The sequence below is a fragment of the Crocuta crocuta genome, unplaced genomic scaffold, assembly GCF_008692635.1.
Source record: "Crocuta crocuta isolate KB4526 unplaced genomic scaffold, BGI_CrCroc_1.0 scaffold197, whole genome shotgun sequence".
Taxonomy (NCBI): Eukaryota; Metazoa; Chordata; class Mammalia; order Carnivora; family Hyaenidae; genus Crocuta; species Crocuta crocuta.
The window spans coordinates 3,315,310-3,329,815 of record NW_027532002.1 but is presented as its reverse complement, the minus strand read 5'-3'; the positions used below and the strand labels follow the sequence as shown (position 1 = coordinate 3,329,815).

The 14,506-nt window shown below is 42.2% G+C and overlaps 1 protein-coding gene across 2 annotated transcripts in view; it reads left to right on the top strand.

The window, feature by feature from the left end:
* BMPER (BMP binding endothelial regulator) overlaps positions 1 to 14,506 on the top strand; it is a 250,362-nt gene that overhangs the window by 55,026 nt on the left and 180,830 nt on the right. For both annotated transcript variants that reach the window (XM_077775354.1, XM_077775353.1), the window contains exons 4-6: positions 766 to 848; positions 4,735 to 4,825; positions 8,695 to 8,777. In XM_077775354.1, coding sequence (XP_077631480.1) covers positions 766 to 848; positions 4,735 to 4,825; positions 8,695 to 8,777 — 257 coding nt within the window. The remainder of the gene's footprint in view (positions 1 to 765; positions 849 to 4,734; positions 4,826 to 8,694; positions 8,778 to 14,506) is intronic.

The window sequence follows — 14,506 nt, the reverse complement described above, 5'->3', positions numbered from 1 at the left end:
GTGATCTTTGTGCCATTATATCTTTGGCTCTTTTTATGAGGACTTAAGCTAACTGGCTTGTTTCCTCTTTTAAGGATCTCTGGCCTTTGACTTGCTTTTGTCAATGAATGAACATGACTTCTGTTTTGGCTAGTGAATTAATTTGTGACAATCTATACATTTAGAGTTTCAGATGTCCTTAATTTAGTTCACTACTTAAAGTAAGATCAAGGTGAAATGTGAAATCATAGCCCTTAAACTGGGAAGCAAGATATGGGAAGTTTCATCTGGTGAAGACAGTAGCTTGTCAAGAGTCTTAGATAGGTATAGAATTTTACAGTCATTTCCTAAAGTTTAATTTCCTGCCTTTATTTCCTATCATGTTTTAACCTTCCCTCTTGACCTGCAGCAATTTGGTGTTCATTTCAATCTTATGAAAAATCCCCTTTCTCAGTGATGATTTTAGCCCCGATGCTCCTCCTCCATCCGCAGGCATAAAGTCACAGGGGTCATGCATTTTGCCCAAGAGAGTACATCAATCCACGCTTTTCCCTTTGAAAACATAGTCTTGGTTAATCCTCTCAGTGGTCAAAGAATTAATGTAAGTGAAAACCAAGTGGATATTTAGAAGGCTTAGTTGTGTTTTGGAGAAAATAGCCAAGGAACATGATGGTTCCTGCTGTTGCTAGTCCTGGCCTAGAAGGCATAACTTCTTTTGCTCCAAAGAAAAAGGAAACACACACTCATTCTTGGTCTTTCTTTCCTGCTTCTGTGTTTCATGTCTAGGTTGCACCTATGAAGGAAGTACCTATAACAGCTCCTTCAGGTGGCAGAGTCCTGCACAACCCTGTGTTCTACGTCAGTGCCAGGTAAAGTCTATTTTACTCTCCACTGGAAAGGAATTTGTGAAGTCTTCCTCAGAAGCACCTTTTAGACAGCACAGAAGGAAAAACAAAAGTAAGACGAACATGAGAAACAAATAAAAAAAACAACTATATCTTTATACATGTTTATTGTGTCATTCACCATAACAAGACAGGCACAGAATAGATATTATATCGCACTTGCTTCCAGAAACATGCAGTGGGATTGTTCACCATTGTTAAATTGTGCCTGGAAAATCTCCGGAAAGATGTATATGTCCTTGGGGAAAATTCATGTCTTCCTGTGAGTCAACTTTGCGCAAAACACAAATTCATGTTAGCAGAAAGAGGTATTGTTAGAGGATATGTGTTTTCCTTCTTTGATTTAGAAACATTTTGAACAGGAGCCAATCTGTAAGCTTATTAAATCAAAGCAATTAGTACACGGTAACCTCAATGATTTCAACATGACAAATTTGAGAACCACCAGTTCAATTCCTAAGAAGCCCACTGTGGCCAGTGCTGGCTGCTCTCTGCAAAGGGCGCTGATTCTACATGACTCTAGTTGTTATAGGTCTTCGACACAGCAAGATAAACTAAAGGAGAAATGAAGAATTGAAACATTCAGACTCCTTTTCTTATCTCTAAGGAAATAGTTAAAAAAAATGCTCATCTAATTTTGAAATAATTTAAAAATTCTCTACAGAGAAGTTGCTTTTAAATCATTTTACCCCTCTCTTCCTTTTACTGTCCCAGGATGATGCTCTTGCATTTAAAGGGGAAGAAAGAAAGGTTAGTGTAATAATACATATTTCACTTGGGTCTTATCTCATGTATATTGACACTTAGTTTATTGAAATCTGACTTTTATGTAGCCATGCTGTTATATATTCACAGTGGGTACACTCACTCCTAAGATCATCAGTTGTTTATTTGGCTAAATGTTCATATTGTTTGTGTGGTAAATCTAATTTGTGAAAATGAGGAGTAGACAGAACAGATGTAAATAACAGATTAGTTGAATCAATACATACTTGTTGAATTTTTGCTCTGGGAGTTATAAATTCATGCGTCAGGGAACAAAGCGATGAGAGCAGTGAGTTGTAATAATATAAAAAGTCCACCTTCATTCTAAAATTTGCACCACCCCACCCCACCCTGCTTCTTGACCAATGAAATTTCTACTCTTTCAGAAGGGCACTCTGAAAGCCTTGCTTGCACTGTCTTTTAAATACGACAACCCCCTGCGTTTTGGAGTAAAGTGTAACATTTTTATGCAACAGCCAGAGGTCTTGAAGATCCTCCAATTGCATGGAACAATGGTGACGTTTGCTACTTTTGGATGAAGACTTTGTTTGAATTAAATGAAAACCATTATGTGGGAGGAAATAGTTTGTTGACCGTGTAACACAGGAAGCCATTCTCAGTTGTGGACACTGAAACTCCTAGTGCCTATCGTCTTCGGTCACCAGCCACTCATCAGGCCCAGAGAGAATGATGCAGGAATATCCCATTGTTATTGGGAGAGATCTCAAGGACTAATAACTCTGGGAGTCAGGAAGTGCTGAACTGCAGAATAGAGCCCAGAAAGGGGATGTTACCTTCCAAAGATGAACTTTTGCCTTTTCATTCTCCTTCTTTTTAAAAATAATTTTTTAAAATATTTATTTTTGAGAGAGAAAGAGAGAGAGAGAGAGAGAAAGGGAAAGAGAGACAGAGCGTGAGTAGGAGGGTCAGAGAGAAAGGGAGACACAGAACCCAAAGCAGGCTCCAGGCTCTGAGCTGTCAGCACAGAGCCCAATGCGGGGCTCAAACCCACGAACTGAGAGATCATAACCTGAGCTGAAGTCAGACGCTTCACCGACTGAGCCACCCAGGCACTACATTCTCCTCCTTTTTAAAAACTTTGCCTGAGCCCTGCTTGCCAGCTTAAAAATGTCGTTTCATTCAGTATTCCTAAAAGCAACCCTCTAAGGTAGTTGTAAAAGCTCAGCTGGCACCTCCCTACTCCTGCTTATTTTCTTCCTCTGTTAGGGAATGAAACCTTATCTGTGGATGTGAGAAAGAGCCACTTACTGGTACTGGTCAGGAGAGGCTTCACTTAAGATATTTCTCTGCAGAATGAGACAATTGCAAACTCTCTAAGCTCTTCCCTTCCCCGGGGAACAAGATCAGTAACAGGAATGAGTGCCGTGTAGCACGTAAAAAAATATGGGCTCTACCATTCACATAACTTGTTTCTTCACCTCTCTGAACCTCTCACTCTCATCTCCTGTGAAGCAAGGATGGTACATCTCATAGGGTAACGTAAGCAGTAAGTGAGGCTATCATTAAAGACACTTATGGTAGAGGCTGCATGGACTGGGCGCAACAGGTACATACACCAGGCAGGTGTCAGGTAGTCTTACTACCTGGTTTATTTCCATTTGAGCTGAATTCTAGCTTCTTTTATCCTCCTACTAAAAGAGTTCCAATGGTGAAAAGTTTACCTTTATTTTCCACTTTTACTTTCTTACTAAAGAGAAAAATCTGAAGATCACAGACAGGAAATTCATGCTGGGAAGAAATCTGAATCCTCCATCTGGATTGCAGATACTGAAGGGAAATTGATCTTGGGCCATAGCTTTTTGTATTGCTTCAGTTATATAACTGAAGCACAGATCCTTTTTTGATGTGGTATATTGTGATATTTTGACCGTTGTTCTTTTCTTTCCCAAATGTGATATAGACCACAATAAATTCCTCTGGTAGTGGAATCCTCAGACCTGAAAGATACGAAGACATTTAGGATATAACTTTCCTTGTTGGATTGAGATAATATGGTAGCAGACACGATGAAAAAAATTATCCAGTTGTCAAATTGTTACATTTTTTTTTTTTAGTATGTGCCACCCCTCCCTGCAAAACAAAATCAAACACACACACACAAATCCATTTATAAAATGGGTAGAGAATATGGAGAAAATTCTTCAAAGACCAACTCTGAAAATTAATTTTAAAAAGGTGTCAGTTGACATTAAAATACTAGAATCTCAAGATCTGTTTGCAAATGAGTCACTTGGTTTCATTATTAAGATCTAAAGGCTCTATTTTTCCATATATAGTATGAACTTTAAAGTAGTTTTATCTTGGGGCACCTGCATGACTCAATCAGTTAAGCGTCTGACTTCAGCTCAGGTTATGATCTTGTGGTTTGTGAGTTTGAGCCCTGTGTCAGGCTCTGGGCTGACAGCTCAGAGCCTGGAGCCTGCTTTGGACTCTGTGTCTCCCTCTCTCTCTGTCCCTTCCCCCACCCCAAACTAAATAAACATTAATTTTTTTTTTTTTTTTAAAGTGGTTTTATCTAATCTCATCATTTGAGTTTTGAGAGCCAGGCTCTCTATGTGAGGCAGAGTGAAACTTCTAAGATGGCAGAACTGGTCTAGTTATTTCTAGAAGCGTGGTAAGAAATTATGTTTCCAGATGCCAGGCTGGAGTATTATGCTCATACTCTGTGCCTTATAATTAATGGCTTAAAGTTTAATAACAATTATAGAAAATAGAGGAAGTGTTGACAACTTAAAACAATTGTGGATGAAGAGCTAGACTCTGTCAACTGCTGACTGACAGTAAGAAGGTCTTAAATACTAGATTTAAAAGAATGAAATTTGAGCCAAAAAGAAAGACTGAGGACAGGGTCAAGACAGGATTTGTGCCCTGACTTCAAAAGCATGAGGGGTGTGAGCTGGGGAGATGTGACCTCATCAGAGTCATGTCCTCTGGACTTGCCACCCACCCTCTTTTGCACTTTTGTGCTTGGACTCTTCCCTTACTACCTTGATTACTTTCCCAAAGTGAATCACTCCTCAATGGGAATTCTGAGCTGACATGTGTGTGGCGTTCTGTTTTTCAGGAAGGTGTTATCACAGAGTCTGAGGTGCGATGTGTTGTTCATTGTAAAAACCCTTCCAAGCATCTGGGAACGTGCTGCCCCACATGTCCAGGTAACATTCTCAGGAAGGGAAGGCTGCTAGGCTCCCTGGTAGAGCACATCACTGTGAAATCTCTGTGAGCTCTCTCAAGAGGGCAGGATTCTCCCCCTCCTGACTGGAACTTTTCTCACTTTGTGTCTGTGTACATAATGGGTTGAGAGAGCAAACTCCCTTGCACAGAAATGTCCGGTTGGCCTCTCTGGTGTGCCCAGCATGAATGCAATGTGCGGTAGGTCTTGGCACGTGGATGCTCCAGGCTCCGGAGGCCTGCTTTCCACTCCACAGGGCCACAGGTAACGCTTACTTTGGAAGGAAAGGCTGTGGCTTTCTCTTGCTTCCAGAAATGTCTTTTTACTGCTTCATATTGCAGTATCTTGGCTAGAGCTTGCCTTGGTGATGAGGTGACCAGATGTTTTCTGAAAACTGAGAGCTGTGTCCCTATGTGAATTTAGCTTAGGGCTTTGCTGGTCTCAGTTTTCAGTGTGGTGCAACAAGTTGGGCCCGCTGTCTTTTTAGAGGGCCCCACTGCCTAGCTGACAGCAAACGGATCTTTCCCTTCCAGTGGCTAGAGTGCTTCCTTTTACTTTTCTGAACAGAATTACAAAGGCCTCCTGCATCTTTTCTTGCCCTTAGGTACAGGCTCGGGGATTTTGAGGTGAGAGATTTTTTTTCTGATCCTTTAAGCCCCTGGCCCATGCTCTCAGACAGATGTTCTGAGTTTTGGTTTTACTCTCAGTGCTTTTCCTCACTGGAGGGGATACTCACAACTGGTACCCAATTTCCAATGGGCCTTCTGTTCTGCAAACCTTCCAGGGGAAGGCTCAGGTACCATGCTAAGACGCTCTGCAAACATGAGCCCTGCTCCCCCTCCCCCACCCAGTACAGTTTGAGATGTGCCTGGACCCGAGTCCCTATCAGAGAGTCCAGTTTTTTCTCATCTTTGAATGACAGTAAAGACAGCTGCTCTCTACTACCTCTAACCTTCCTGAGTTGCCTGGACAGTCTTTATAGAGCCAGATTTCCTTTTCACATTGGGATTTCTGTGAAGCTCGTATTCTTGGATGAGCTTACAAGAAGGCCTAACACAAGAAGATTTCTTTCCACAATCCAATTATTTTATATCTTTGTTTGCTTGCATTTCTTTTGCCTCTGAATGCATTACATGCTTTGTATTATGTAACCATACACTTACATGCCTAAAGGGGCCTTATTAAGTTTGATCAGTAGTTCTCTAGGCTGTACATTCACATCACCTGGGAAGCTTTAAAAGATAAATCTTGATGCCCTGGCTGCATTTCAGACCAACTCCATCAGCATCTCTGAGGCAAATCCAGGCCTCCCAGATAATTCCTGTACACTGGCAAGCTTGAGATTGATAACAGAGCAAATTTTATATGCCATGTAGATTTAAAGTTTATTGTAGCTCTTAAATATGAATTCGACTGTGTTGAAGAGACTGCTGCTTTATTGGTACAGAATCAATTCAGTGTATGTAACATTCCTCCTCACTTACGAGATTGTCATGTGTTTTAGGCTGCCTTTGAATGTGTGGGTATACAAAGAGCTGAGTGAATTCATTTCAGCAGTTGAAGTTATCATATTTGAGCAACTGCTTCTTTCACTTGGCTTTTGGTTGAGTTCCTGGGAAGAAAGGCCTGAACCCCATGACTGCATATACTGCAGTGCTAAGTCCCCCTGACCACCCAGTGAGGGATGAGTTACTGTCCGCAGTTCACACAGGAAGAAATTAGACCCAGGGAGAATAAGGACCTTTCCAAGGCCTGTGAGTTGGAGTTGGGGTCTGGCCCCTTTTGTTTCTTGGCTACCATACTGCGCTACCTACTTCTCCCCTCACCCCAAACACACACCATTATAATTGTTCTGCTTGGGTCTGGATGCTCTAGGAGATAAATCTTTAAAAGCTAGTGTGCCAGTGCCACACAGTGGCCCCCTGACACCTGGGCAGGCTCTGTGCCTTCGCTTATGAAGGGTCAAGAATCAACTCTGCTCTGTCTCTTTAATTTCAAAGGCCAAGCTTTGGGATGTAAATCAGAAGACTGAGAAGAGTCCACATCCAAAATGTATTATCATTTGTCTTGGGAGGGAGGACTCAGCCAAGTCTAGGTAGGGATAGTCAAGGGAGGCCATGGGGTATTCTCCTTGGTAATTCAGAAGGACTGGCATCTGTCATTAATCATAGAGGTATTCTGCATAATGACAAACATGTACAGTCTGCGGTCAGTTTCTTCCTGAAGCAGATTTCAGGACATTCTTGTTGTTGGTTCTTTCCTTTTGTCTGACTCTTGACCCAGCGACGATGGTTCGTAATGGGAACAGTTTACATAGAATTTTCACTTAAAATTCCTTTATTTAAGTTGTCAAATGTAGATGGTTGTGGTTAATCTGTCTGGCAATCTGTATGACACAGCCAGTGGGCAAACATATGAAAGAATTGGAGACCCTTCGTTGGAAGTGTGCTTTGAAAAGAGACAACTGGGCACCTGCCATTATTAACAGTGCTGAGATACAGCCTCTGGAGGGACCCAAGTTTACCAAGTCTTTCTGCATCAGTGAGAACAGTGAAGAGGTGGTTGAATGCTAGCTCTGCGTGTGGGTATCAAATAGACATCAGACTCCATAGCATTTGTTTTCATGTCTTTCAGTTGAACAAAGCCTCCATATCTAGACTTAAGATGAATAGGTCCGGCAGCCAGATTAGGTGGTTATGGGCAATGCTTGTTTCTTCTTATCAAGAACCAACTGCTTCAAGAGTTTGGTGGGTTCTGTTCTTCAGTTGGCAGGCCTTACATACTCTCAGGGGCATGAGTCAGTCTCTCACAAGAGCCCCCTTTGCTGATTTTTGGCACTACTGTGTTGGCTCCAACACTGTCTACCATGTGGAAAGTGACCTCAGCTATTCTGACAAAGCACCTCGTGAAGATAGTCCTGAGGAAAGTGGCTTTGCCATGAGCTGACAGTTTTTTCGTGGCCTGTTTGGCACAGGGGTTCCTGGCTAGGCTGTGTTTCAAGTCATTTGTGGGATACCTTAAGAATATAGCAGTGTCCTGAGGATCATTCTGAATTGGAGACACCTCCTGGGCTTTTCATCCTATTTGGAGCCAAACTTAGTGGTTAAGCCTTTTTAAGATCACATACGGTAGGTCTGAAAAACTGTGTGGCATCTCCTGCCCTGCCTTTCCCCCTTCCTGCTTTGGTGCCAAACCTGTGTATGGTGCAACTGGTAGGTCACAGCTGAGTTTGAATCCCAGCTCTGCCACCTGCTGACTGGTTGAATTACTTCCTCTTGCTGAGCCGTATTTCCCTTATTCGTGGAGATAATGACAGGTGTCCCCACTTTGGAGGGTCACTGTGAAGATGGAGTGAGATCAGGGGTACAAAGAGTCTGGCAGAGACTGGGTATTCCCTGGATACTCACCAAGTGGTCATGTCATTCATTTCACTTGCTGGGTATAGCTCATTGTGCACTTCTCTCACTTGGCCTTTTCCTGTTTGCCTCTTCCAGCCCTCTGGGGTTTCGTTCCCCTGGCTGTGGTCAGGGTGGTCATGGTGGGCTCCTTAGACTTGTAGGGCTCACCACTGTCCAGTGTTCCCCCTTGGGCTGACCTGGCTTCCATCATGTTATTTGCTTTCTAGCATCTTCAGGTATCTGGACTTTTGTCGGTCTTTTGTATTTTCTTCCTCTTCTTCTTTTTTTTTAAAGCTATGAAATGATCTTGTTCCCTGGTTAAAGAGGATAGATACTTTGCCAGGTGGAGGTGGAGGTAGATAGATGAGGGAAATGGATAAGCAGTAGATGGAAGCATAGTGTCAAGCTGAGCAAAGGCTCCTGCCCTAATTGTAAACTTCTCTTTGCTTTCTAGGTTGTGTGTTTGAAGGTGTGCAGTACCGAGAAGGAGAGGAATTTCGGCCAGAAGGAAACAAATGCACCATGTGTTCCTGTGTTGTAAGTACTACCCTGGATGTTCTAAGGGTGTTCCTTCTGGTTCACTGTGACTGGGATCCACCAAGAACAGCCTTGAGTTTCTTTCCAGTCTTTCAGCCTCTCCCTCCAGATGAGGAGCCAAGGAAAAAGTCTGCTGCTCTAGGGCAGATTTCTCAATCTTGGCACTATGGCAATTCTGGGCTGGGTAATTCTTTGTGGTGTGGGGTGTCCGTATATCATAGGCTGTTTAGCATTATCCCTGGCCACAATGCATTAGGTGCCAGTAGCACTTATACCCCTCGGTTATGATAACCAAAAATGTCTGCAGATGTTGTCACATGTCTCCGGGAGAGCAAGATCATACCTGGTCGAGAATCACTGGTTTAAGGATTGAGGGAGGGAGGCTGGTTTCATTCTACCTGCCTTCTTCTTTGAGAAGATTTTGATTCTCTCTTCTTTGGGGCAGAGAAGCTTCTGGCCGAGGCAGCTGTTGAGTTATTCATTGTAGTCAAATGGGAAGCATATGGGGATAATTACAGCTTGCTTCAGTGTAGTCTGTGGGATGAGAGAACCTGATCATTTCATCCAGTCATTTTCACAGGGTGGGGTGGGGGATGGACAGGAGGAAATGGCCACTAACCTGTGGATTCAGGGCAGAGTAGGAATTAGTGAGACAAAGCCATAGACTTGCCTTTCTAAGAATTGTTGACTTGTGATTCATATACTGAGGATAGCTTCAGAGTGCTTAGGAATGAAATAAGGAACTTGGTGTATGCTATAATTTTAAAGGGATCTTTTTAATTAACGTATTTTAGATTTGGAGTAAGATCATTGGTGGTGATGGTGATGAAGGGGAGTCTAGTCTTATTCAGTGCGCCAGGTTATTTACAGCAGGGAGTTAGCACAACCATCTGTTTTTAAAACTTTTAATCTTTTGTAATGAAGAACATATAGTATGCATATCAGAATATCAAAAAACATACATAGACAACTTTAGTGTCCTAATTTCACCAAACTAGAATCAAATGTGGACCATCATAAATCATAGCATTAGCACTCGCCATTTCTCTACATGTCTTTTCTAAAATCTTTCCCTCTTCCTACATCACACATGCACACACAACCTAGAGAACCTACATTAAGGTAAACATGACCAAGAGTGATGGTTTTTGTATGAGGAGAAAGAAGGAAAGAAAGGAAGGGAAGCAGAGAGAAGAGTATGTAATATGAGGTATATAATACCCATAATACTAAAATAACATAACATAAAACACAGAAACACAAAAGTAATTTTCTGATAAACAGAAGTTTGCATATTCAGACTCAACTGCCATGTTTTTCTCTTCTTGCTAATTATGGTTAAATAGCTTTATGTTATTTTTATGTAAATAAGTCATTAACTGCTACCCACTTCTTAATTTTATTTCTTCCATGTTGGTAAAGTTTTCTGATAATTTTTTTTAACTTGGTCTCATTCTTTTGGGTAAATTGAAGAAAAACAAAGCACATTTCAGTGGGAAATTTTAAATCTGCATCTGCATAAATTGTCTTTTCCATAAAGGTGGGCCAAGGTTAGGCAGCTAAGCCTCCCTGGGGAGAAAGCTCACCAGGTGGCAGGAGGATGGAAGGTTCCTGCAGTTTTATCAGTGACGATTACACAAAGTTATCCAATGTTGGGAACTGGGAATGAGTTTAGAAATTATATGTACAGGGTCACAAACTCAAATGTGCTCAAGGCATTCAGATTTTACGTGTTTGTAAACACAAAGCATGCTAAACAAAAATACCTGAGGGCCAAGTTCAGGCCCCTGGAAGTCCTGCTTCCATTTTCAATTGAAGAAATAAAATACAAAGATGTTACTTGTCCAAACTTTCCTGCTAGTGAATTTTCTCCAGATGTGTATTCTGTATCTTTTCTATATTCCTGTATCTTAATTTCCTAATTTCCTAATCCTGTATTCTTTCTAGTTCTCTGTGTTGCCACCCTTCACACATAAGGGGCAGTGAATGGCTTTTTCTTATGTTCCTAATGTCAGTTATTAAGCTAATAAGGTAAGTAGAAGAGAGGAGGGAGTTTTTGCTTGGGGATTGGATGTTTGTATGTAGGATTGGATATGAAGAGGACCCCGAGAGCAGTTTTTTCTTTTTGTAAATACAAAAATTTGAGGTGTAAGCCCTGTCTTTTTGTAGCTTGTTATTAAAATAACCTCATTTTTAATATTCTTTCACTTTGCTGCCTTTTGATGTAATACCCTAAAAGAAAAAAATAATGTCATGACAGCAAATGGTCCTGTTCTGAGAGTGATAACTACAGAGGTTTTCTTTAGAAGTAATATTGCAAATGTACAGACTGGCCTGGGGATATGTATGTAGTACCTGTGTGCATATATATTTGTATGTGTATATGTCTATATCTAAGGTAGATATATCCACATAACTATACAAATCTATATAAACATGCCTATAAACATAAATGCAAACACACACATTTACATGTCCAAGTTTGGATTCCCCCAGAAACAGGGCCCGAGACAAGGATTCGCATGTAAGTCATTTCCTTAGAGAGGACACTGGCAGAGGAGTGTGGTGATTTCCCCAGTGTGGGGGAAGAAGCCCAGTGACGGGATGTCAGTGAGTGAGTATCCTTGTACCTGACCAGAGTGCACTCCTGCTGGGCAAATTTTGGAAGCCAATGTGAGATTCATGCATCAGAATTTCCTGCTGAGAGGTGAAGGACACGAGATATGTTTACAGCAACCCCCTATAGCCCCAGGGAGGGTATTGATTGGGTGCCAGTATGAGCCTGCAGCTCAGGTGAACAAAGTGGCCTCCAGCAGTGAGAAGAAGCAGCACAGGTGCTAGCCATTGGAAGTCTGGCACTCACATTCACGTGGTAAGGGTGAGAAGATGGGGGTGGGGCAGCACCACAGTCACCTATGGCATATTTGTGCATGTATGTGGTACATATACACACATGAACTATACATTAATATTTACATATTTCTTAATATGTATGTATATATGTGCATACACATGCACATACCCATATGTACATATTCATATATATGTCTTTGGAACACTGGGCCACCAGCGTTTTCCTTTGCTCATGCTGCTGTCTGGTCTGGTACTCCTTTTCCTTCTTCACCTGGTGAGTGCTTGAGCTTTTGAAGTCAGTTATCATCACCCCACTGCAACTAAATCACCAACTACTTCATTCCCCAGATAATAGCAGCAACAGTTTTCTCATTGGTGTTTCTGAGGCCCACGGCCCCCACTGGCTAGCTCTCCTGCCTTCTTTCCCTTCCTCCTTCTCTTACATGCACGCGCACACACACACACACACACACTTCCAGGTAGCAGGTTGTAGCTTATGCATGTCTTTCTAACCTCGTTACTGAGTACAGTAAGTGTTCAGTTTTATTAGCGTTCTTCTTTTCCATTGCTGTCTTGTGACTTAGTACCGTAAAATCCAGTAATCACTTCTCTTCCAGTGACGGTTCTGCCCTTCAGAGCTGGCCAGCGCCTTCTTGCCTAGGAGTATAGTTATTGTAGGCAGATACCCCATTCTCATTAGGTTTCTGTTTACCTGGGCGCACACCCTATGGAGCCATGCACATGTAAAGCATCCCTAGTGTATATTACCTGTCTCTGATGGACGACTGGCCAACTCTCCAAGGTGTTCCTTACTCTCAAGGAAATATTGCATGTGCCATGTGGCTTCTATTTTACATCTGACCCTTTTAGTTACACTCTCCGAATTTGTGAAAATTGGCCTACCCATGTTTTTGTGATGTGGTGACAGGGGCAGACCACCAGAAAGACATTTCATCTTACTGAGATGGATTCCTTAGATAATGAAACAAATGCCTTGCGCATGATTTTACATCTTTGATTTAGGTCAGGACAGTATATATGGCATTCCAGACGGTTGAGAGCATGCTAATGTTTGAAGATATCTGGAGAGTATTTCACAACCTCTTGCTCTTACTCATTCCAGAAGCAGAGCATCTAGCATTTTTAGGTGTTAATATCATCGTGACTCACATAGAAAAATGCACTGCTTTACTATCCCTTGTTAAACTATATACCCCCCATGTACCCATTACATAAATAAGAGAGCCAAGAGAATTACTTCCCCAGAGTCCCAGTACTAATCAGGGGGGTGAAAACCGGGGTTCCTCTGGCTGCTCCATAGCGCCGTCTGAGTCGTACTGGAGTGCATTCCCTATGGTACGTGTTCAGTGTGAAGAAGTCCTACACTTCTTTTAAAATGGAAAGGAGAGTGGGTGCCTAGGTGGCTCAGTCAGTTGAGTGTCCTACTTCGGCTCAGGTCATGATCTCACAGTTCATGGGTTCAAGCCCCGCGTCGGGCTTTGTGCTGACAGCTAGTTCAGAGCCTGGAGCCTGCTTCAGATTCTGTGTCTCCCTCTCTCTCTGACCCTCCCTGGCTCATGCTGTCTCTCTCTCTCTCTCAAAAAAAGAAAAAAAAAAAAGATAAATAAAATGGAAAGAGGAGGACTCTTTCCTAACATAGAAGCAAAGAATTGTTTATAAAGTATACCAAGCATTGGTTAAAACACACATCTGTTTCTTTTTTTGTTCAAGCTTGAGTTTTTTACTACCTGCCTAACTGGATAGCACACAGTTCCGTTTGCCTTTGTTCGGTCACATTTTCAGGGAACAGGGTGGTGGCAGTTGGCACAGACATTTGTGTAAAATCCGATGTCTTCAGACTTGTAAGACTAAAGACCAAGGTGCCAATGAGAGATGTTTGTGTTCTCTTTTAGCAAACTATTTTAAGAACCCTATGGGCTCAGCGTTCTTGGACATTCCTTACCGAAGAGAGTAAAGCCCACAGAGTTGTAGGATACTCTTAAAAGAGTGGCAAGTCCTCAGTCTGCAAAACCAGCCAAATTAACTGGCCAAGATCAATTACTTTTGCTGACAAAGGCGTATTAAGTTCAGAGGATTTTTACTAATAAACATGGGTTGTTAATGGGCTGTCTGTGATGAAGGAACTGTACTTTATTGGCTCTTAGAAGCCATGAAGTCCATAAACACCTTTGCTCTCACTTACACTTTAGATATTGCAAAGTGCTGTCTCCCAGGGAAAGTGAAACTCCTAAGAAGGTTATTTGGAGAGCACAAAGAAAATGGAGATCTTCGTGGTTCCCGTTCCTCTTAGACCAGATTTCTTAAGATGTTCTGCACAGCCATGGCATGGTCTGACTTCTCCCCGAGCTCTCTGGTCCCATCTTTGGCCCTCCCACATTCTGTCTGCTCTGGTCTCTGGGAAGATCCTCAGGATCCTTATGACACAAAGTGTGGACCCAACCAGCTGTGCTGGTCTCACCTGAGGGCTTGTTAGAAATGCAGATGCCCAGGCCTGCTGAATTGAAATCTAGAGTTTAATAAGATCCCTGGAGGATTCACTTGCCAAATAAAGTTTGAGGAACATGGTCTAATATCTCATAGCACTTATCTGGGCTGCCTTTTCTTCTCTCCCTTCTTCTCCCTATTACCCTCCCCACCCCCCACCTAGCTAATACTCACTTATGCGGCACTTGGAAGCCCAAACATTCCTTCTTTAGGGAAGCTCAGTCTGATTCCCAAGACGAGATCAGGTCATGTGGCTAAACCTTTTAGGGCAGCCCTTACTTTACTTTCCAAACATTTAAAATGATTTATAATTAGATTTGTTTGTTTGTGATGATTGTATTTAACTCCATGATGGTAAAATGGTCCATATC